The following is a 21,506-nucleotide window of genomic DNA, read 5'->3' as shown; positions in this document are numbered from 1 at the left end:
AGCTTAATCTGTATGAAACGTAGAGGTATTTTTACCTGTGTAACAGTTAAAGCAGTGGCAGTTTTTGATAGTGAGTCTGCCTTTTCATTGTGACTTGGAATCCAGTTTAGGGTGATTGACAGCCCTAGATTATGTGCTTATTTTCCTATAAGCACATAATTTTCCTATAAGCACATAATTTTATATTTCCTAGATTATTTCCTATTTTCCCAAATAGGAAGTATCTATATAAATTACAAAAGGCTCATTAAAACAGGTTCAGCGATTTTTTATTCCTTTAATACCCTATTAATATTCCCCCTAGTTATTATGCACATTCATCCACTTGTTCACCACTTGATTTCTGTGAGGAGTTGCATATTATCTCTGTGCTGGCTAGATAATGCCTGGATCGAAGATTTAGTCGGTATGAATGGTGACATCTTGTAAATTGTTCTCAAATTCATAATTTATGGCTTCTCTTGGGGCATATAACTCTGTTTGCAATGTTGAGCACCCACTATTCATGCTCCAGTAAGCTTCATGGTTGTTAGTGTAAACTGCTGCCCCAGCAGAACCTCTTTCTTGATCAACTGATCCATCTGTGAGGAAGTGAGTCGTTGTAGGTCTTGAAATGGTTTCTATTTGTTTTTCTATGTTTGCTTTGAGCCTCGCGAATCATATGTAAACTTTTTAACTGGTAATCCTTCAGTGATTATCTTGAGACTCGATTCTTCCCATGGAGGAGGCTGTCGAAAGGGTTGATATTATCTATATCCCCCTTTGATTTTAATAGTCCATTTCAAGTCCACTTTCTCTAGAATCTTGACCAGATTATCTGTCCATGCACTTGTTCTATATTGAAGGTTTCTGTGTATGCTATCTTTGACAGTCTGGCGGTGGTTCCAACAAGTTTTGCTGTTATGGTGGCTATTCTATGTTTGTTCTTGCTTTCTGAGGCTGGTAAGTTGGCTTCCATTCTTAGATTCTCTTGCAGCATCTACACAGGTGTTCCCAGCATTATTCTGAGGGCAACGTTTTGTGACACTTCCAGTTTCTTCCATTGGTTATCACTGAGGTGTGTAAGAGCAGGGGCAGCATAGTCAATGAGTGACCTAACTGCTTGAACGTAGTAAATTTTGAGTACTGGTAGAGATGCACCAATCTCTAAGACTTGTCAGGGAGCGCAAAGCTGAGTTTCTGGCTTTATAACGTTGCCAGAGATATTATATTTCTTAAGTAACTTTCAACTAGCTGTCTATTATGACTCCAAGGTAATGTAAAGAGCCAATAATTTCTTGTCCTTGTATTACGAGTTCGATGTCTTCGGTTCTCATTTTACGGCCATTACTTTGGTTTTATTGCTGTTTATGTTCACTGCTGTGTTTCGCTTCTCTGCTGATGATGTCTAGGCATTTTTGTGCATGATTTCTAGCGCCTTTGCCATTCATAATGACCACAAAGTCATCTGCGCAATTAAGCAATTTGGCTTTTGGTAACATGAGCTTCATGAATTGTTTCATGAGACAGTTGAAGAGGAAAGGGCTTAGTATTCCTTCCTGCAGAGTCCCATTTTCCAGCCTCTTTGAGGAGGATGTTTTCCTTGAAATTTTACTTTAGCTTCTCTGTTAAGCAGACTTCCTTTGGCAAAGGCAAGAGCATATCCTTTGATTTCTTTATCCACCAGGCAGCATAGTGTAGCTGGAGCAATGGCTAGCTCGAAGACTTTTTCTAGGTCAAGAAAATTAAGGATTCCTGGTTTATCATTGATTTGATCCAGGAGGGAGGTAAGGCATTCTTCTGGTTCCAACACCTTTTCTGTAAGCAAACATATTTCCGTGCAATGTTTGTTGTTGTTTAAGATTCGCTACTTGGAACAAAAAGTTCCAAGTAGCACGGGCTATGGTGAGCCCGTGTCCGTGCAGTGGTTTAGCTTTCCATTCAATTCGAGTAAGAGCCATTCTTTCCGCAGTTTTGGCAAGACAGTTTGTTAATGAGATGGGTCTAGGATTTTCTGGGTCTTTGGGTTTGGAATGGGAACCATAATTGCACTATTCCAAGAGAGTGGTCGAGGTCTTGTCACCCAAACTTTGTTAATGAGATTCAAGAAGGCTTCTTTACCCTTTTCTTCTAGCTTGGGCAGCATGTTGTAAGTGATTTTGTCCTCACCTGGAGCTGGGTTTTCAGTTTTCTTTGTAGCTCTTCTGAGTTCTTTCAGATTGAAAGGTTGGTCTAGTTCGTCAGGTAAGGCTAAAGCATCGTATTTTTTTCCATCTTTCTGCTTGAAGTCTTTGTTGGTGAGTCAGAGTTGCTTGGGGAAGTTGAGTGGAACTGGCTCTTGAAGCACATAGAATTGCAATTCTTTCTGCTTCTTGCTCTGAATGAACATGATGGGGCGGAGCAGGAGGCGATTTTCCTTTGGCCCTGTTGATCTGCCTCCAGATGTCGCCCAAGGATGCATGCTGATTTACCTTGGCACACCACTCGAGCCATTTTTCTTCTCTGATTTTTGCTGTGTCTTCATGCACATGATCTCAGCCCTAAGAAGTTCTAGATTAACATGGGTTCTGTCTCTTCTGAAATTCTTTCGTGCACAATTTAGCCTGTTAAGTAGTATTTTGATCCTATCACAGTAATACCATTGGTCTTTATGGTGTTGGGTAATTTTTTTCTTCTTGGGGGATGGAGTGATTTGCTGCTCTTTGTATTGCATTTACTAAAAAAAAATCCATTTCTCCAGTGTTGTCAGGAGGAGTGTAATTTTGGTAACAAATTTCAAAAGATACCTGAAATTTCTTCCAATCTGCATTGATAAAATCCCATCCAGGCTCAGGAGCTGGGGGTCTGGGAAGTAATGCGCACGAAAGTGTTAATAACTGTTTTTGTAGGAAAGTGGTGATCAATAGTCAGTACAAGGTCAACTGACTTATAACACAACCTGTAAAAGCTGGTAAAGACAAACGTGAGGTCCAGCTTCTCCCAACCAATGTGGGTTGGTTCTGTCGAGTTAAGCAGACTGACTTCAGGCACTTCATCCAAAAGGTGTTCAATATGTCTTCCGTTGGCGTCGGTTCTTAGTGAATCAAGTGATGGTTCTCCGTGGTGTAGTGGTAAGACACTCGCCTGGCGTTCCGCGAGCGCTATGTCATGGGTTCGTATCCTGGCCGGGGAGGATTTACTGGGCGCAATTCCTTAACTGTAGCCTCTGTTTAACGCAACAGTAAAATGTGTACTTGGATGAAAAAACGATTCTTCGCGGCAGGGGATCGTATTCCAGGGACCTGCCCGAAACGCTACGCGTACTAGTGGCTGTACAAGAATGTAACAACTCTTGTATATTTTAAAAAAGAAAAAAAAAAAAGTAGTAACTCACTATGAGCGTTGAAGTTACCAAGGTGATAGTAGGTGTAGTGATTGCTATTTCAAAGATTGCAGAGAGAGAGATCCATATCGTGTTCTCTATGGCTCCTGTATACATTGAAGATGGAAAGTATAGAGTTCTTCATGGTGAGATTAACTCCCATAATTTTGACGCCCTCACCACAGTTAAGCAGGTGATTACCGTTGAATTTATGTGATTTCTGACTAGTACTGTATTGAAATGCCTCTGGTGCCACCTTGTGCAATTGGGCAGTAGTAACCTTGATATCCTGGGATAATACTTCTTTCAGTCCTGGTAAGTATTTCTTGAAATAAGACAATATCAATGTTGTCCCCTGAGAAGTACAGCTTTGAGTGTTTGAGCTTATTTTTTTATTCCTTAAATGTTACATTGTATAATCATTATTTTGTCGTTATTGTCCATTATTCTGTTAAGAGTTGAATCCATTGAGTCCTCGGTGGTTTCTAATGTGCTGATTTGCCTTGCGGCTTGTGTCTCCTGCTTGTGCTTGTGTCAATGGCAGTGGAGACTGCCATTGAGTATTATCCCAGGATATCAATGGCAGTGGAGACTGCCATTGAGTATTATCCCAGGATATCAATGGCAGTGGAGACTGCCATTGAGTATTATCCCAGGATATCAATGGCAGTGGAGACTGCCATTGAGTATTATCCCAGGATATCAATGGCAGTGGAGACTGCCATTGAGTATTATCCCAGGATATCAATGGCAGTGGAGACTGCCATTGAGTATTATCCCAGGATATCAATGGCAGTGGAGACTGCCATTGAGTATTATCCCAGGATATCAATGGCAGTGGAGACTGCCATTGAGTATTATCCCAGGATATCAATGGCAGTGGAGACTGCCATTGAGTATTATCCCAGGATATCAATGGCAGTGGAGACTGCCATTGAGTATTATCCCAGGATATCAGTGGCAGGGGAGACTGCCATTGGGTGCTCTGTTTTCTCCAGTTGTTCGAGGTCCTGTTCTTGTTTTTACTAAAAGAAATTGAATCTTTAAACTGTTGCTGATTTTTACTTTCATAGATTTGATTTTGCCAATGAGTATTCTTTTGGCTTATTCTGGACTGGTAGTTTGTGGTCGTAGAGTTGTGGCTTTGGGTTGCTGGGTAGCTCAAAAGGCTTGGATTCTCTTGAATCTTTCTGGGCATCGTTTGTTTCAGGCGTGATGTTTATCCCTGAAGTTTGGACATTTTGCGTTTGTTGGTTTGCCTTCTTTATGCAGATTTTTACATATGTGAGTGTTGTGTAGCTCACTGCATACTCAACATCGTTCAGGGCCTCTGGACGCTTCTTCATGGTGATCAAAGCGCTGACATCTGTAACAGCGCATGGGCACTGGATTGAATAACCTTAGCCTGAATTTTCTGTAGATCCCTTCATTTAGAGTATTAATGCGAGGTCCTTTTATTGTTACAAGCACCTGTCTTGTTTCAGCATTGTTGTGCTTGCACATTTCTGCTATGACATTGGGGGCATTCTAAGAGCCTTGTTTGCATTGACTTCAACTGGCAAATGTTGTACTGCCATCTTGGTGACTTTTCCTCCAGTTTTAGTTCAACTAGGTCTTCCGTATTCCTGAGGTTGGCAATTATGTCTGGTTAGCTGTGGATATGCTATATTCACATTCTAAGTTGATTTATTCAAAAATTTCTTTGGTTCTCTTTCGTTACTTTGCATTTTCATTTCCTGTTATTTCCCAAGGTGGCTCACTGGGTGTGGGGTTATTCTCTGGTTCATTATTCCTGTCATCTTCAGCCATTTGTTTTGCTCTTGCCACGAGATTACTGTGTCCTTCTGACCTTAATAATTTCAGAAAGGATGGGCAGGAGAGTTATTTCCTGGGGGAACATGGTGAGCCTCAGTGTAGTGCTTTTCATATAGATTCCGAATTAGTAACATCATAATCCTTATATAGCTTTCACTAGAATTCAGTTCACTTTATACTGCGCACTAAAAAAACTTTGGTGTTTCAGTCACTAAACTATATAAGTAGACAGTATCACAGCTGTAGTACCTATGAGTAGTAAATCCTGAGCGAGCTAGAGAGTTCACTGGGGTCTGTGTGTGACTTCACACGCACGCTGACTGACCTCGCACACGGGTTTGATGATGATTATTCATTGTTGTTGTTATATATTCAGCTACTGGAACAAAAGTTACATGTAGCACGGGCTATGGTGAGCTCGTAAGTGGAGGCTCTTAGTAGCTATTATCATTATCAGTAGCTGATACTGGAGATGTGGGATGGGGTCCGTGGACATGCCAATCCAAGACGAGAGGGCTGGTAAGATCGGTGAATTGATAAAGTATACACGTATCCCATCTGAGTCGCTCACAGCCGAGAGTCACAGTAGTCACAGTAGGGGGCTGGCTGGTCGGCCGGTCTAGGGGGAGACGTCCGGTTGTTACAAGAGGATTGGTTTCCTAATCCCAGTTCCCTGATGTTGGTAGTCTGGTCGAATTTCCTTCATCGTGGTATCGTAGTCACAGAGGTGGTCTAGGCATTCTTGAGGGGCGACCATGCAATGGTCCTGCTTCCCTGCACTTGTATTCCCAGTAGTCGTTGTAGATTAAAGAGTTATGCAGTCTGTTCTCCTAGGAAAGTAAGCGGTCACGTCAGATATACTCGGAAGAGGAAGTATGGGAGCCTGACAGGAAAGCCGGGAACATCAACTGAAGCATGGGATTCGGTCGAGTCATCGTGGTCAGCTTCCTTGTGTTCCTTTTTGAAGTCAACCTCGTCGTTCTGGTCAGCTGTCCTGGGGGCTGTTGCTATCCCTGTCAGTGGGACAAGCTCGGGGACTGCGGAGTCGCTGTGACCGGATGGTGAGGGCTCCCTGGGGGTCGGCTCATGAGTCCCCGGGGCGGAGGGTCCAGTAGCAGTTGTAGAAGCTGGAAGGTCATCAGGTACAGCCACTGTCGGAAGTTTATTCGTGACGAGCAGCCTGTTGATGACATGTATGTAGCGAGTAATTTTGTCGGCGAGGTAAAGGAAGACTGGTAAAAAGGTGATTTTAGTGAAGGCTGGGTCGGTGATAGTGTGGTCAGAGGTGGTGTGGTTGGCTGGGTTGATTATTCGTTGTTTTAGATTCAGCTACTCGGAACAAAAATTCCAAGTAGCACGGGCTATGGTGAGCCCGTAGCTGACTTACCTAGCACAGGAGCGGGGCTGTAATTGATTATTGATTATCTGATTGACTGATTGATGAAGATTAAGCCACCCAAGAGGTGGCACGGGCATGAATAGCCCGTAATTGATTATCCACTTATCGATTGCTTATATAATCAGTCGACACCTCACCTGGCCATCCTCTAGAACAGGTATGTCAAACTGAGGGTCCCCCCAAGGGTCATATGGGTCACATTTATATTGTCATGAGGGCCATACACGACAACTAAATGAAGTCATTTACTAAAAATATTGTGGACTATTTTTATTGCTTAAACTTAGAAACATACAATGTACAGACAAATTGTTTAGCGGCTAGCCACATTCATGACTGCAAAGTAATAAATTAAAAAAAAAAGTTAAATGGCAACATACACTTCTATGCAACAGGAACAAATACATTGTACAAAACTTAAAACAATTCAAAATTAAAATTTATTTATGACTCTTCAATCATTTTTAGTGTTTTGTCCTGAAGCTTGAAGCCTCATTTTAACCCTTCAACTGCTCGGCTTCCAAATATGAGCCCACCCCCCCCCCCCCCCCACCCAGTGTGCAGGAGATAAATTCTCTGGAAAAAATTATTTTTATTTTTGAAAGTGTCAAAACCCCTTCTCTGAGTACGGGCATAGTAACGGAAAGTCGAAATTGTACTTATTTTGGCTGCTATCAGCGCGTGACGTCATCATTCCCCGTACGCCCGTGGCCAGTAGGGCACCCGGGGCGGGATGTGCGGGTTGCCGCGAATATATTTTTTTGCGCACAGTTCCAAATACATTTTATTTGTTTTTATGTGCCAATTCTATGTATAATGAAGATGTATACTATATTATGGCAGTAGAACATCCATACTGTCCGTAGACACTGTGTTACATGCATCACAAAAGTGTTTACTTATCTTGCACATATTTCCAATGTATCATGCTAATATATTTATATTTACAGTCTATATATACACTATACAGTATAACTCACTATACACACACCATAAACACTCAGTACTTCGCAGGTGATATATGTGCATATGCAGCGAAACAGCCAACGGGGCAGTGGGACCTTGCACTCCACGCACCAGGTGCTGATGCATCTTCGCTTTTGTTCTCTGCGGGTAGTGTTCCTGCATATTATACATGCATGTTTACCCTTTTCCCGTGATGCTATGCCTCGCATATACTCGAGCATGTGTACTCCGAAGTTCTCCTTACCCCTCAGTCTGTCTGGAGCTGCGTGTGGCATTATTGCTTGCACCCCGCGCGGTGCAACGGAGCCCTCCTTGCCATACTTTACAAGTAGCTATGACACAACACCTGCACTGAATCATATTGACAGTTTCCTGCCAGATTTTACTAGGTACATATTGAAGCAGTTAAGCACAGCAACATCTATTAGGTGGAAGAAGAACTTTTTCGTCCACTTCACAGATTTGCGCACGCACCAAGCATCAAGTTACATTTATCGACGAGGCGCATGTTCACATTATAGTCTATGACACAGTCCAGTTTATACATGGGGAAGCATATCTGAAAGTGGACTTTGCCACTGTCCAACATGGCACCTGTGTGAATCGTGGTCAGCACATTCACCTCGCGTCTGTCCTTCCACCGCACTGACAGCGTATTATCACACTTGCGCAGCTGGCAATCACCCACTGCTATACCAATACCGAACACTGGCATTTCCTCCCTGTGGGCCTTCACAGTGCCACATACACTGGTGTTGTGGGCAAGGTGGTATCTGGTCAACAAGGGGCTGGTGTAATAGTTGTCGGTGAACAGTATATGCCCCTTGTTGAGCAACGTTTCCATCAGGGTTTTTACGACACTGCTGGAGAACCTGTGATCATCTTGAGCTGGTATGTCGATGTCTGTACCAGGTCCGTACAGACATCGTACAGATATGGACAATATTATGTCCAAGACGATACCAGTCGCACAACACGAAAAACTTCAGTCCAAAACGGCGCCGCTTCGATGGGATGTACTGCTTGAATGCCAGTCGCCCCTTGAGCAGTACTAGTGATTTACGAATAACCACATTCTGTCCAGGTATAAAATAATCCCTGAATTTCCCTCTCATGTCATTGAACACCTTCCGTACCTTCCACAGTCTGTCGTTTCTGTCCTCATTTGTAGTATTCTCGAAATGCAGACACCTGAGAATTAAGAGGAACCTATCACGTGACATATACCGGTTGAACACGGACAATGGAACTAGGCTGTCTTTGCTCCAATAATCCTGGACAACAGCTTTCTCAGAGTGCTTCATCATTATGCCGAGTGCCAGAAACACGTACATTTCGTTAACTGTTGTGTCCTTCCATCGCGTGTTGTGACGCGTCATAAATTCGTTGTCGACATACGCCTGGAAATATTCCATTTCTGCCATATCATCACCGGTATATGGGAATAATGGTGTAAAATTAAAATCAGTAACATCAAATGTTGGTAGGTGAGGGACAATCCACCCAGGGGTTTGGTGTTGGCGCCAACACCACCACTAGCAACAAAAACATGGCTACGTCATTTGGTGCTGAAGCTGCGTGAGGGCATGCTAGGCGATGAGGCAGATTTACGTACCGTAGGCCTACCACGAACACCTGATGCTGAGGGGCCACTGTCGTCATTGTCCTGTTACTGTGAGACACGCTGCCACCTGCCGCGACGCGATGTGTTGCTGAGGCAGCAAAACCCCGCCTAGTAAACACTACTCGTACCTAGTAAACACTACTCGTATCGGAGCCTATGTCACTGAAGCCCGAGATCGATTCATCGTATGTACTGTCACTAAATAAACTTGAGTTTGGGGACATACATGATGGTGGTGATGATAACAGTGTTGATGCAGGGCGGGGAGGCAGGCCGGAAAAGGTGCGTGTACCGTACACGCTCGCAACATCATACACCTCAGTCTTTCCTTCACTCGTATCTGACCTCTGTGTAAGGTCTTTCTCTGGATCATAGTCTAGGTCATCATCCATAGCACCGTCATCATACAAAATGTCGCCTATCTCCTCCTCAGAGTCTTTTTCCATGACCGCGGGTCACCCCTTCATATTTATTGTAAGATCGATGATTAGTTTCATAATGTCTTTTCAAGTTGTACTCTTTTGGCGTGGCAGTGCTGTTGTTGCAAATTAAACAATGTACCTTTCCATTCACGGTAGTACAAAAATACTGTAATTCCATTTTTCTAGAAACACTCGCCCATCTTTGTTCAGTTTCCTTTTTCTCTTAGCTGGAGGAGCACTAGTCATTTTAAAGATGTGGAATCTGAAAAATAAAAAATAAAAAATCTTAAACTGAAACGAAATTTATGTCAAATTTCATGTCTATTTTTTTAGAAGTGTTAACCCGCTTGCTTCACAGCTGCATCCGTATTTCTTTTGTGCTTTTAAAATTTATTAAAAGGTGATAGTTTAAATTATAACAACTGTAATTTTGGTCATTAAATGACTAAATTACAGTATCCTTTGTGCGGGCCGCAGGTGTGCTTGCAAAGGGCAGCAAGTTTGACATGCTTGCTGAGTCTAGAAGGTAGGAAGTAGTGAAAACTGTAATTAGGGAAGAGGTATGAATTTGTCCTTAATGGACTAAGTGGAATTAATAAACCCATCTCATTATCTGCACATAAGCTAATGAGAGTTTGGAGCAAGTATATTACGTCAGTAATATACTTGCTGGAGCAAGTGGAGCAAAAATATTACGTCAGTAATATACTTGCTACACTTCCTTCTCTCTGATGTTTTTTTGGCCATTTATGTATATGATCTAACTCTATACTGTCGAGTGTATGACTCCACTTTCCTCCAACGTTGGCTCAAACTTGCGATTGATGCTGTGTCGTCTTGGACCACCAATCATGGCTTCAAGTTCTCTGCTTCTAAGACTTGTGGTTTGACTGTCACTAAGATGCAAGTTGTTCTTCGTCCCCCACTGTCGCTCTGAGATCGTTCCCCTCTATATAGGGATTCTGCTAAACTGTTGGGGTTGATTCTTAATAATCGTTTTCTTGATCCTCAATATCTCTTACCTCAGAATCGAATGCTCTAAAGCTTTTAAGCTCCTTTGTGTCTTGTCCTGTACTTCCTGGGGGGTGCTGATAGATGCTCGCTCCTCTCTATGCATTTTTCTCTTGTGCTGTCTAAACTGAATTATGGCTTCTCAGCCAATGCCTCAGCTCTGTTGCCTTTCGCTCATTCCCTATCCGGAGCTTGAACATTTAATAGGACGCCTTGTCGCTCCAGGATGTCTTGGGAGGTTACCAGGAGACCTGCCTTCGCTACCTCGCAAGGTCTCTGCAACATCCTCATTCTTTGCTTTTGTAGGGCTTTAACTGTTGCCCCCTCCAGTGGGCCCTGTTCCATTTCACCTTCCTTTTTCATTTTGTATTAGCAATGTCTTTCCTCATGTCGTTCCATCCTTATCTCCTTGGGAAGTCCTGCTTGTGAAAGTGTGGAAGTCTTTGACCCATGTGGTAAAGGCTTTGGAGAACCTTTTGTATTAGCAATGTCTTTCCTCATGTCGTTCCATCCTTATCTCCTTGGGAAGTCCTGCTTGTGAAAGTGTGGAAGTCTTTGACCCATGTGGTAAAGGGCTTTGGAGAACATTTTGTATTAGCAATGTCTTTCCTCATGTCGTTCCATCCTTATCTCCTTGGGAAGTCCTGCTTGTGAAAGTGTGGAAGTCTTTGACCCATGTGGTAAAGGGCTTTGGAGAACAGGAGAACCCCTCCTGTTCTAAAACGCCTTTTCCTTGAACATTTTTCTTCGCACTCGGATTATGTTGCTCACTTCACAGATGGGTCGAGTCTGCTGACGGTGTTGGGTACTCTGTTGTCTTTCCAGACCTAATGTATATGTGCTGGAGGCTGGCATCTTCACGGCTGAACTGTATGAACTATACTCACCGAGTTGTTTGCAGGGGTTGAGCTCTGGCTCTTTGGTCCCGCCTCACAACTGTCAATCAACTGGTGTACAGATTCCTGAGCCTACTGGGCTCTATCATATCTCCATTTGAAACTGTATGGAGTCAGCCTCCACCACATCACTGCGTAATGCACTCCCTCTATAACTACTATGACACTGAAAAAGTTCTTTCTAACGTCCCTGTGGCTCATTTTGGTACTCAGTTTCCACCTGTGTTCCCTTGTTCGAGTACATCCTGTGTTAAACAATATATCTTTATCTACTCTGTCGATTCCTCTTAGAGTTTTGTAGGTAGTGATCATGTCTCCTCGAGCTCTCCTATCTTTCAGCGAAGTTAGGCGCATTTGATGCAGCCTTTCCTAGTAACTGATGCCTCTTAGTTCTGGGACTAACCTAATGGCATACCTCTGAATTTTTCCAGCTTAGTCCTGTGCTTGACAAGGTACGGGCTCCATGCAGGGGCTGCATACTCCAGGATTGGTCTTACATTTGTGGTATACACGGTTCTGAATTATTCCTTACAAAGGTTCATGAAGGCAGTTCTGATGTTAGCCAGCCTCGCATATTCCGCCAATGTTATTCTTTTTATGTGGGCTTCAGGAGACAGGTTTAGTGTGATATCAACTCGTAGATCTTTCTCTCTGTCCGTTTCATGGAGTACTTCATCTTTCATTCTGTATCCTGTGTCTGGCCTCCTGTTTCCACCGCCTAGCTTCATTACCTTACATTTACTCGGGTTAAACTGTAGTAGCCATTTGTTGGACCATTCATTCAGTTTGTCTAGGTCATCTTGTAGCCTCATACTATCTTCCTTTGACTATGTGTATTGCGCAGTGATAAAACACTCGCCCAGCGCTTTGGTTTGAGTTTGTATCCTGGCCGGGGTAGATTGACCAGGTGCCAATCCGTAACTGTAGCTTCTGTTCACCCAGCAGTCAATGGGTACCTGGTTGTTAAACGATTTGTCGGGTTGTATTCTGGGGAAAAATTAGGATTAAGGACCTGCCCGAAACGTTATTCATGCTATTGGCTTTGCAATAATGTTACAACTCTTGTATATAAAAAAAAAATAAAAAAATAAACATTAAAGTATGCTATCTTGTATGCCCTTCGTCAATCGCTTTTCTATCGTCAACGCTCCTTTGTCATTAGGGTTAACTTTTGTAGTGTGCTCTTGACTTTGGAATACATCCTGTGGAAGTTGAAATCTAATGTTAGCTGTTTCTATTTCAAGCAGATTTAAACAGGTTGAGTTTTGCTGGGTTCCCGGCCATATTGGTATGTCCTTTAATGAGCGTGCAGACGTGTGCCGCTAAGGAGGCTATCCGCACTTGTCCTATTTCCCAAAAAGGTGTTCCTTATTCCGATTTCATTTCAGTCATTCATTGCTCTATCTATATCCGTTAGCAGGGTCCTTGGTCTTAGGTTACTGATAACAAACTGCGTGCTCTTAAGGGTAGTGTGTCCCCGTGGCCTTCCTCTTACCACCGTAACTGGTGGTGGGAAACAGCTCTGGCAAGGTTGTGTATTGGCCATACACGCTTAACTCACGGTCACGTAATGGAGAGCCGCCCTGCTCCTCATTGTCCAAACTGCATGGTCTCCTCTTACGGTCGTGCATATCCTTGTTGAATGTCCTGACTTTCAGGACGAACGTGTGTCGTGCTTCCCGACCGTCCTTCGCGGTCACTTGTCCCTCGATAATATCCTTGGGGAATCATATACCTTTCATATCGTTCGCCTTATGCGGTTTTATTCTCACATTGGCATCCTTCACGATATTTAGCGCTTTTTGATTATCCCGCGACATTGTTGGTGCTACATAGTCTCCTCGGCTTGGTGCCTTCTTTTGAAAATTATTGATTTACAGTCCAGAGTTAATGGTATACCCATAATATAATGCCACAGCTCAGAAGTTAATGGTGTACCCATGATATAATGACAGTCCAGGAGCTAATGGTGTACCCATAATATAATGAGCCCAGGAATTAGTGTACCCATGATATAATGACAGTCCAGGAGTTAGTGTACCCATGATATAATGACAGTTCAAGAGTTAATAGTGTACCCCATGATATGTCAGCCCAGGAGTTAGTGTACCCATGATATAATGACTGTCCAGGAGTTAGTATACTCATGATATAATGACACAGGCCAGGAGTTAGTATACTCATGTTATAATGGCACAACTGTTACCACCCCTGGTTATGACTTGGCTCGTGCCTGACACGAGAATAATGTATACCTAGGCCTATCACGTTCTTATGTTCACGAGTATGATCCCCAAAACCCTGTGAGGTACTGAAGCAGGCACCGGTAAGAATATTCAGAAAGGAACACAAAACGAAGAACAAAAATTAAAACTTCTAAGTATAATATAACAAATTATTTCAAAATGGGCTTATTGATCACAACTGACTATATAAACACAGATGGACATATATTCGAACACCATACTAATTAACCACCTTATGGTCATGAACACAATTATACAATACTTAACTGACACAGATATGTTATCACCGGACCTCTCTACTTGCTAGATCCTCTAGATCGTAACAACAGCCCAGGATTTAATAGTGTATCCATGATATAATGACACAGTCCAGGAGTTAATAGTGTATCCATGATATAATGACACAGTCCAGGAGTTAATAGTGTATCCATGATATAATGACACAGTCCAGAAGTTAATAGTGTATCCATGATATAATGACACAGTCCAGGAGTTAATAGTGTATCCATGATATAATGACACAGTCCAGGAGTTAATAGTGTATCCATGATATAATGACACAGTCCAGGAGTTAGTATAGTGTACCCATGATATTGTGGAGGCGGTCGCCTATGGGGTATGGGACAACCGACCACTTGGTAACCGACATATACATATATGGGTGTAATAAGAAGACAGTTGCTCACCTTGAGCTTACGTCTTCTGGAAGCGGGCTGAAGCGATACGGTGGCTTTTCTGGGGGCGAGGTCCAAGAAGTCTGTCCAATATGGGGCTGGATAACGAAAGGTCCAAGGAGCGTCAATGACAGGTCTAGCTGCGGTCAGGTGCGGTTCTTCTCTGTCCCGCTCCACCCCCTCCTGGCATGGGCGTGGGTGGCGCGCAGACGCACGGCGCAGGGCTGCCGTCCACCAATCAGGAATCCGGTTCTGCCTATCGCAAAAGATACTCCCGCTGGCGGGCACTTTGAATATGGTTCCCTCCACAATATAATGACAGTCCAGGAGTTAATAGTGTGTCCATGATATAATAACAGTCCAGGAGTTAATAGTGTACTTATGATATAATGACCCGACCAGGAGTTAATAATGTACCCATGATATAGTGACAGTTCAGGAGTTAATAGTGTCCTCATGATATAATGGCATTCCAGGTATTAATAGTGTACCCATGATATAATGACACTGTCCAGGTATTAATAGTGTACCCATATATAAGGAAAAATCAATTAACTATTTATATATGTTGATACAATGTTGTGACATAAAAAATTTCTGCAAGATGGTAATAAATTGTGTTGATCTTCTCTGTACATTTACTTATAGTGCATCTTCTTCTTCTCCAGATGTGTTAGAGATCTGATGGCATCTGGGGACCGGAAGAAAAAGAAGCGCATCTGCCCTGACTGTCGCAAATCGCTCAATTCCCGCTTGATGCTTATTTGTTACGACGAACTGAAAGCGGCCTACAGTGACGGGAGGGCACCTACCTTTCCACGCTACCATCCTTCTCCTTCGTCAGATGACCAGCCTCTTTGATACTCAACCCCCTACCCCCCACCCTCTCTTAAGGATGACATCTGCTTCTGGCTCTTCTGTTGTACGTAAAGTCATAGAGAGCGCCTCAGTCACCTCCCGACAGCTACACGAACGAACAGTTGGCCGGCATCACAGTTTTTACAAATAATCTGTTACTAGGCTATGCGGATTTTGCACCCGCGGTGAACGACAATCCGTTTGAGGACAACTTTATCTGGCCTTGAAACTGCTAAAACCTGTGTAACTAAGAGGCTGTCTTATAAGGTGTAGCAGATATTATGAGGTGGGTGTGAGGGAGGCGGTCAGTCTCACCCCGTCTGGTGGGTGAGGATCGTGAGGAGTTACCAAGAGAGAGAGACATCTAGCCGTCCTCCAGGCTAGTGTGGTGAGGCTCACCAGACTCCAGTACAAGATCAGTGTCATTGGCATGGTGGCAAACAATATTGTGAGCAGCAATCAGTAAGAAGTCAGAATTCATAGATTATATATTTATCTCACAGTTGTTGCATATTCATAAGGTTACTAGATGTGTATAAGTGACAAACTGGCTTTCTTAATTGTTGTACATTTAACAAATTTGCTTTACATTTGGTGAATATACATGAAAGTCCCAGCCTTCATGCGAACAATAAATATAAAAACTTGACAGCGAGGCACGTGAACAAGCTTTATTGTGTTTAAGTGTGTGTGTTTGTAGTTGGCAACTACTGTGGTATAAGCAATGACAATCACTAGTGATCTCTCAGTCGTGTATAACAGGAGGGCCACACTATGGGAGCCCAGCATGTGGTACACACTATGGGAGCCCAGCATGTGGTAGACACTATGGGAGCCCAGCATGTGGAACACACTATGGGAGCCCAGCAGGTAGAACACACTATGGGAGCCCAGCACGTGGTGCACACTATGGGAGCCCAGCATGTGGTGCACACTATGGGAGCCCAGCATGTGGTGCACACTATGGGAGCCCAGCAGGTGGTACACACTATGGGAGCCCAGCATGTGGAACACACTATGGGAGCCCAGCATGTGGAACACACTATGGGAGCCCAGCATGTGGAACACACTATGGGAGCCCAGCAGGTGGAACACACTATGGGAGCCCAGCATGTGGTGCACACTATGGAAGCCCAGCATGTGGTGCACACTATGGGAGCCCAGCATGTGGTACACGCTATGGGAGCCCAGCATGTGGAACACACTATGGGAGCCCAGCATGTGGAACACACTATGGGAGCCCAGCAGGTGAAACACCATGGGAGTCCAGCAGGTGAAACACCATGGGAGTCCAGCAGGTGAAACACCATGGGAGCCCAGCAGGTGAAACACCATGGGAGTCCAGCAGGTGAAACACCATGGGAGCCCAGCAGGTGAAACACCATGGGAGTCCAGCAGGTGAAACACCATGGGAGTCCAGCAGGTGAAAAACCATGGGAGTCCAGCAGGTGAAACACCATGGGAGTCCAGCAGGTGAAAAACCATGGGAGTCCAGCAGGTGAAACACCATGGGAGTCCAGCAGGTGAAACACCATGGGAGCCCAGCAGGTGAAACTCCATGGGAGTCCAGCAGGTGAAACACCATGGGAGTCCAGCAGGTGAAACTCCATGGGAGTCCAGCAGGTGAAACACCATGGGAGTCCAGCAGGTGAAACACCATGGGAGTCCAGCAGGTGAAACACCATGGGAGTCCAGCAGGTGAAACACCATGGGAGTCCAGCAGGTGAAAAACCATGGGAGTCCAGCAGGTGAAACACCATGGGAGTCCAGCAGGTGAAACACCATGGGAGTCCAGCAGGTGAAACTCCATGGGAGTCCAGCAGGTGAAACACCATGGGAGTCCAGCAGGTGAAACTCCATGGGAGTCCAGCAGGTGAAACACCATGGGAGTCCAGCAGGTGAAACACCATGGGAGTCCAGCAGGTGAAACACCATGGGAGTCCAGCAGGTGAAACACCATGGGAGTCCAGCAGGTGAAACACCATGGGAGTCCAGCAGGTGAAACACCATGGGAGTCCAGCAGGTGAAACTCCATGGGAGTCCAGCAGGTGAAACACCATGGGAGTCCAGCAGGTGAAACACCATGGGAGTCCAGCAGGTGAAACTCCATGGGAGTCCAGCAGGTGAAACACCATGGGAGTCCAGCAGGTGAAACTCCATGGCATTCCAACAGAAACAATGAAGTTCACTCTTAATATACTGTGTACCTCAGCTTTAGGTTGTTAGGCTGGATAATACGGAAGTCAAGCACCTGCTCTCTGTAGCCTAATTGGCTGCAGTGGTATGTAAGGGATGAGCTAAGCATGGCTTGAGTGTTGTACCAACATTGGAAGCATTTACAGTGAGCAGAGATTGTTTTCTCTGGGATCAGAAAATGCCAAAGCCAATTTTAAGATGAAGATTTGCCTTTAGGCTTTCGTGGAACCATTACTCGAATATATCTCCATATCCCATCCAATTTTGATTTTATAAGAATTTACATTTAAAAAAAAATTATGAAATTTTACATTTTTATGTTTTCTTTGTAGAATAGTTGAGGCTGGGAATTGTATAGTACTCAGCATGCTACTCTAGTCAAGCGACTCGGTAAATAATGGCAATTCTGAGGTCCCATATAATTGTCTAATATATTCACCTTCGCCCTGTTTATCTCGGTGATAATTTTCAGTTGCTGTTAACTGAAAATGAAGCCTTTCTTTTATTACTCAGAGAGAAGTAACATTCATTATTACAAATTTGTCAATAACTCGTTTCTATATGATAAGATCCTGATGTGAGATTATAGTTGAAAGGCTTTCAGCATTGCTATATCATAGATTTTTGTAATTGATGTGAAAAAACTTTAAACAGGCAATAAGAACTTATGTAAGAGTACCTTTATGTGTTCAAACAAAATTATATCATTGTGTGGGCAAAAGAGTACTTGGCCACAGACGCCTGTATATGACTGACAGTGTAAAAACACTTGGCAGGCATCAAACACCTAAAACTCGGCAGACTTCACGTCTTGTCAAACATAGGCTCAAATCGCATATATAGCCTTTCATATCCTACCATAGTCAAACTTTCAAGAAGTTTTGGCGGTTAATATGTTGATGATTCACAGGTGTGAGAGCTCATATTAGCATCAATGAGTCTAAAGGTGTGTATGTGTGTGTGTGTGTGAGTGTGTGTGTGAGTGTGAGTGTGTGTGTGTTAAGTCATCGTTTTGAAGATTTAGGAATAATTGGCAGAGTCCTAGTAACATAAATAATACTTCTCTCTGTTCTTTTTTCTTATCAGAGATGAAAAAAATGTTCTATGTAATTTATGTAAAGAAAAGGCCTCTGAAAACCACACTAATACTGAACAAGTAGAGTTCCTTCACAAGCGCGGTTAAATTATGTAGCCTAGCATAGTGAGCAACAAGTGAGTTGTTACCTGGCAGAGACTCTGGTCTTTGTTATTGAGGCATATAGGCAAGACTATATGAATCAGTTGGACGAGTCACATGTTATAATGTGATATAATATGCACCGACACTAAGCAGGAGTGACAGAGAACACAAGCGGTGCACTCCATGTTGCAGGCATTAAGGTGCACAGAAGCGCTGCACTCTGCAGTAAGCCGTGATTCGAACAAACCATTAGACAGACAACACACACACACACACACTGAGCAAATAATATAATGCAGTAAGAAGACACACGTTAATCTGTATCCAAACACTGAAACTGTATTTACGTATTGCTCTACATCAACCAACCCATGAAATTCTATGCATACACAGTAGGACACTCTTGGACAGCTACACTATGCAAGAATGAGTACTTAGGCTAACGTTGCACAGTGACCGCTCACCGCTGGACAAGTTCACAAGGTGTATAAATGTATGACTACTCACAGAGAAATATATAATGAACTATGGTATGCAGGCTGCATAAGCTCAAGAACATTAGGTTAAGTGGTTCGTGGAAGGGTTTTATAAATGTAGGAGTATACCTGTAGTCGGTCTCGAGAGTTCTTCTACTCTCCAAACCAGGCTTGTCTGGTGATAGCTTGATCGGCAAGGCTGTTGCTAGTAGCAGCCCGCAGACCTAGTTCATTTAAAAAGAGATCACTATGTTACTTTTGAAATCTCTCAACAGGAAAAGGTTTTGTAAGATTTCTTGCAAAATAATGTTAATTACAATGTTTTGCTCTACTAGAACCAGTTATTGCAAGGATCAGCTATTGCTAGGATCAGCTGTACTAGGATCAGCTATTGCTAGGATTAGCTGGACTAGGATCATCTCTTGCTAGGATGAGCTGTACTATGAATAGCTGTTGCTAGTATCAGCTGTGTTAAAATCAGATGTTGCTAGAACCAGCTGTTACTTGGATCAGTCGTGCTAGGACCAGCTGTTGCTAGGACCAGCTGTTGCTAGGACCCACTGTGTGCATAGTTTCAGAATGTTTCACATCGAATCCGAAGTGCCAACTGGACTCCAAATTCCTGTAGAGATTGTGGCAGCTACAATATTCTTTTAGACGAGCCAGAAACAGTGCATTATGGATATATTTTGTAAGCTCTGTTGTGTGTAATATACATTGGGACTTTGAGGGGTGCCAACCGCACTGTAGGGGCCTGGCCGCCCACATGTGGGTTACCCCCAATGATTGGAAACGCAGAAAATCAGAGAGCATTTACGTTGTACAGAGAACAGTATAATATTTTAACACGTTTTATAGGTATAAATGGTTGCTATGGAAACCCTTGGTGATGATGCCAATGTGCTCAAAGATGCTGTGTTCGGCACTTTTCTAACAGTAGCTGATATACAATAACATACCTCATGGTATAGAAGAATATACTCCTTATCCAATAATGATTTGTGATTATATAATATCAAAACTACTTTATATGCACTCTCTATGTATCAGCAATACTAATGCGTTGAGATTACTGATAAAGAACTTGTATACTATCTTTTGGTCTATTGTTAATAATTTAGTTTTACTCAACAGTAGTTAAAGTTATGTAGTTTAGTCAGACCTTGTTACTACAAGCTTCCGAATGGAAGCGCTAGTATCATCATTTAATACCTCTTAATTCACAAGCTTGAAAGACGCAGCCTAGTGTTCATAGCCTCATATAATTTGTCGTTAATGTTTTTCAGTTCTGGCAAGAACAGTAGCATTATTTCTCTTTGAATGTACAGCAGGTAAGTCGAGGCCTCCGTGACAGTCTGACAGTGTGTGATAGTTGCTTAAGGTATGTATTAGGTACAGTATTTATTTGCTTTTTTGTGAGCAATTTTTGGGTTGTTGCAACCGTTGCAGGTAAGCTTTAGCTTCTGGTCAGCTTTAATTGTACCCACTATAGCAGGGGAATTATGGCAGCAGCAGGTAGTACTGGGGTAAGTGAAGGAAGTAGGTGGTACTGGAGTACGTGAAGGAAGTAGGTGGTACTGGGGTAAGTGAAGGAAGTAGGTGGTACTGGGGTACGTGAAGGAAGTAGGTAGTACTGGGGTACGTGAAGGAAGTAGGTGGTACTGGGGTACGTGAAGGAAGTAGGTGGTACTGGGGTAAGTGAAGGAAGTAGGTGGTACTGGGGTACGTGAAGGAAGTAGGTGGTACTGGGGTAAGTGAAGGAAGTAGGTGGTACTGGGGTAAGTGAAGGAAGTAGGTGGTACTGGGGTAAGTGAAGGAAGTAGGTGGTACTGGGGTAAGTGAAGGAAGTAGGTGGTACTGGGGTAAGTGAAGGAAGTAGGTGGTACTGGGGTAAGTGAAGGAAGTAGGTGGTACTGGGGGAAGTGAAGGAAGTAGGTGGCACTGGGGTAAGTGAAGGAAGTAGGTGGTACTGGGGTAAGTGAAGGAAGCAGGTGGTACTGGGGTAAGTGAAGGAAGTAGGTGGTACTGGGGTAAGTGAAGGAAGTAGGTGGTACTGGGGTAAGTGAAGGAAGTAGGTGGTACTGGGGTAAGTGAAGGAAGTAGGTGGTACTGGGGTAAGTGAAGGAAGTAGGTGGTACTGGGGTACGTGAAGGAAGTAGGTGGTACTGGGGTAAGTGAAGGAAGTAGGTGGCACTGGGGTACGTGAAGGAAGTAGGTGGTACTGGGGTACGTGAAGGAAGTAGGTGGTACTGGCGCAAGTGAACAAATTAGGTGGATTTTCGAAAAACAGAGGGTGATAGTGGATGGTGCAGTGGTAGCGCCTGGCCTCCCAGAACACCCCGTTGCTGGTATTCACAGAGCAGTCGAGACAATTGTCTGGGAATCAGGGCTGGTGTAGGCATC

The 21,506-nt window shown here is 43.6% G+C and overlaps 1 protein-coding gene across 1 annotated transcript in view; it reads left to right on the top strand.

Annotated features, from left to right (window-relative positions):
- The window catches only part of LOC123760171 (43 kDa receptor-associated protein of the synapse), a gene marked incomplete at its 5' end in the record, with an annotated part of 183,238 nt that extends 166,824 nt beyond the window's left edge, over positions 1–16,414 (top strand). Inside the window, one exon of the mRNA XM_069325620.1 lies at positions 15,062–16,414. Within this exon, the coding sequence (XP_069181721.1) occupies positions 15,062–15,254 (193 nt within the window). The remainder of the gene's footprint in view (positions 1–15,061) is intronic.
- Between the last annotated feature and the right edge of the window lie 5,092 nt (positions 16,415–21,506).

Source organism: Procambarus clarkii, chromosome 16 (assembly GCF_040958095.1).
Source record: "Procambarus clarkii isolate CNS0578487 chromosome 16, FALCON_Pclarkii_2.0, whole genome shotgun sequence".
Taxonomy (NCBI): Eukaryota; Metazoa; Arthropoda; class Malacostraca; order Decapoda; family Cambaridae; genus Procambarus; species Procambarus clarkii.
The sequence above is the reverse complement of the archived record's forward strand: the minus strand, read 5'-3'. Positions and strand labels throughout refer to the sequence as shown.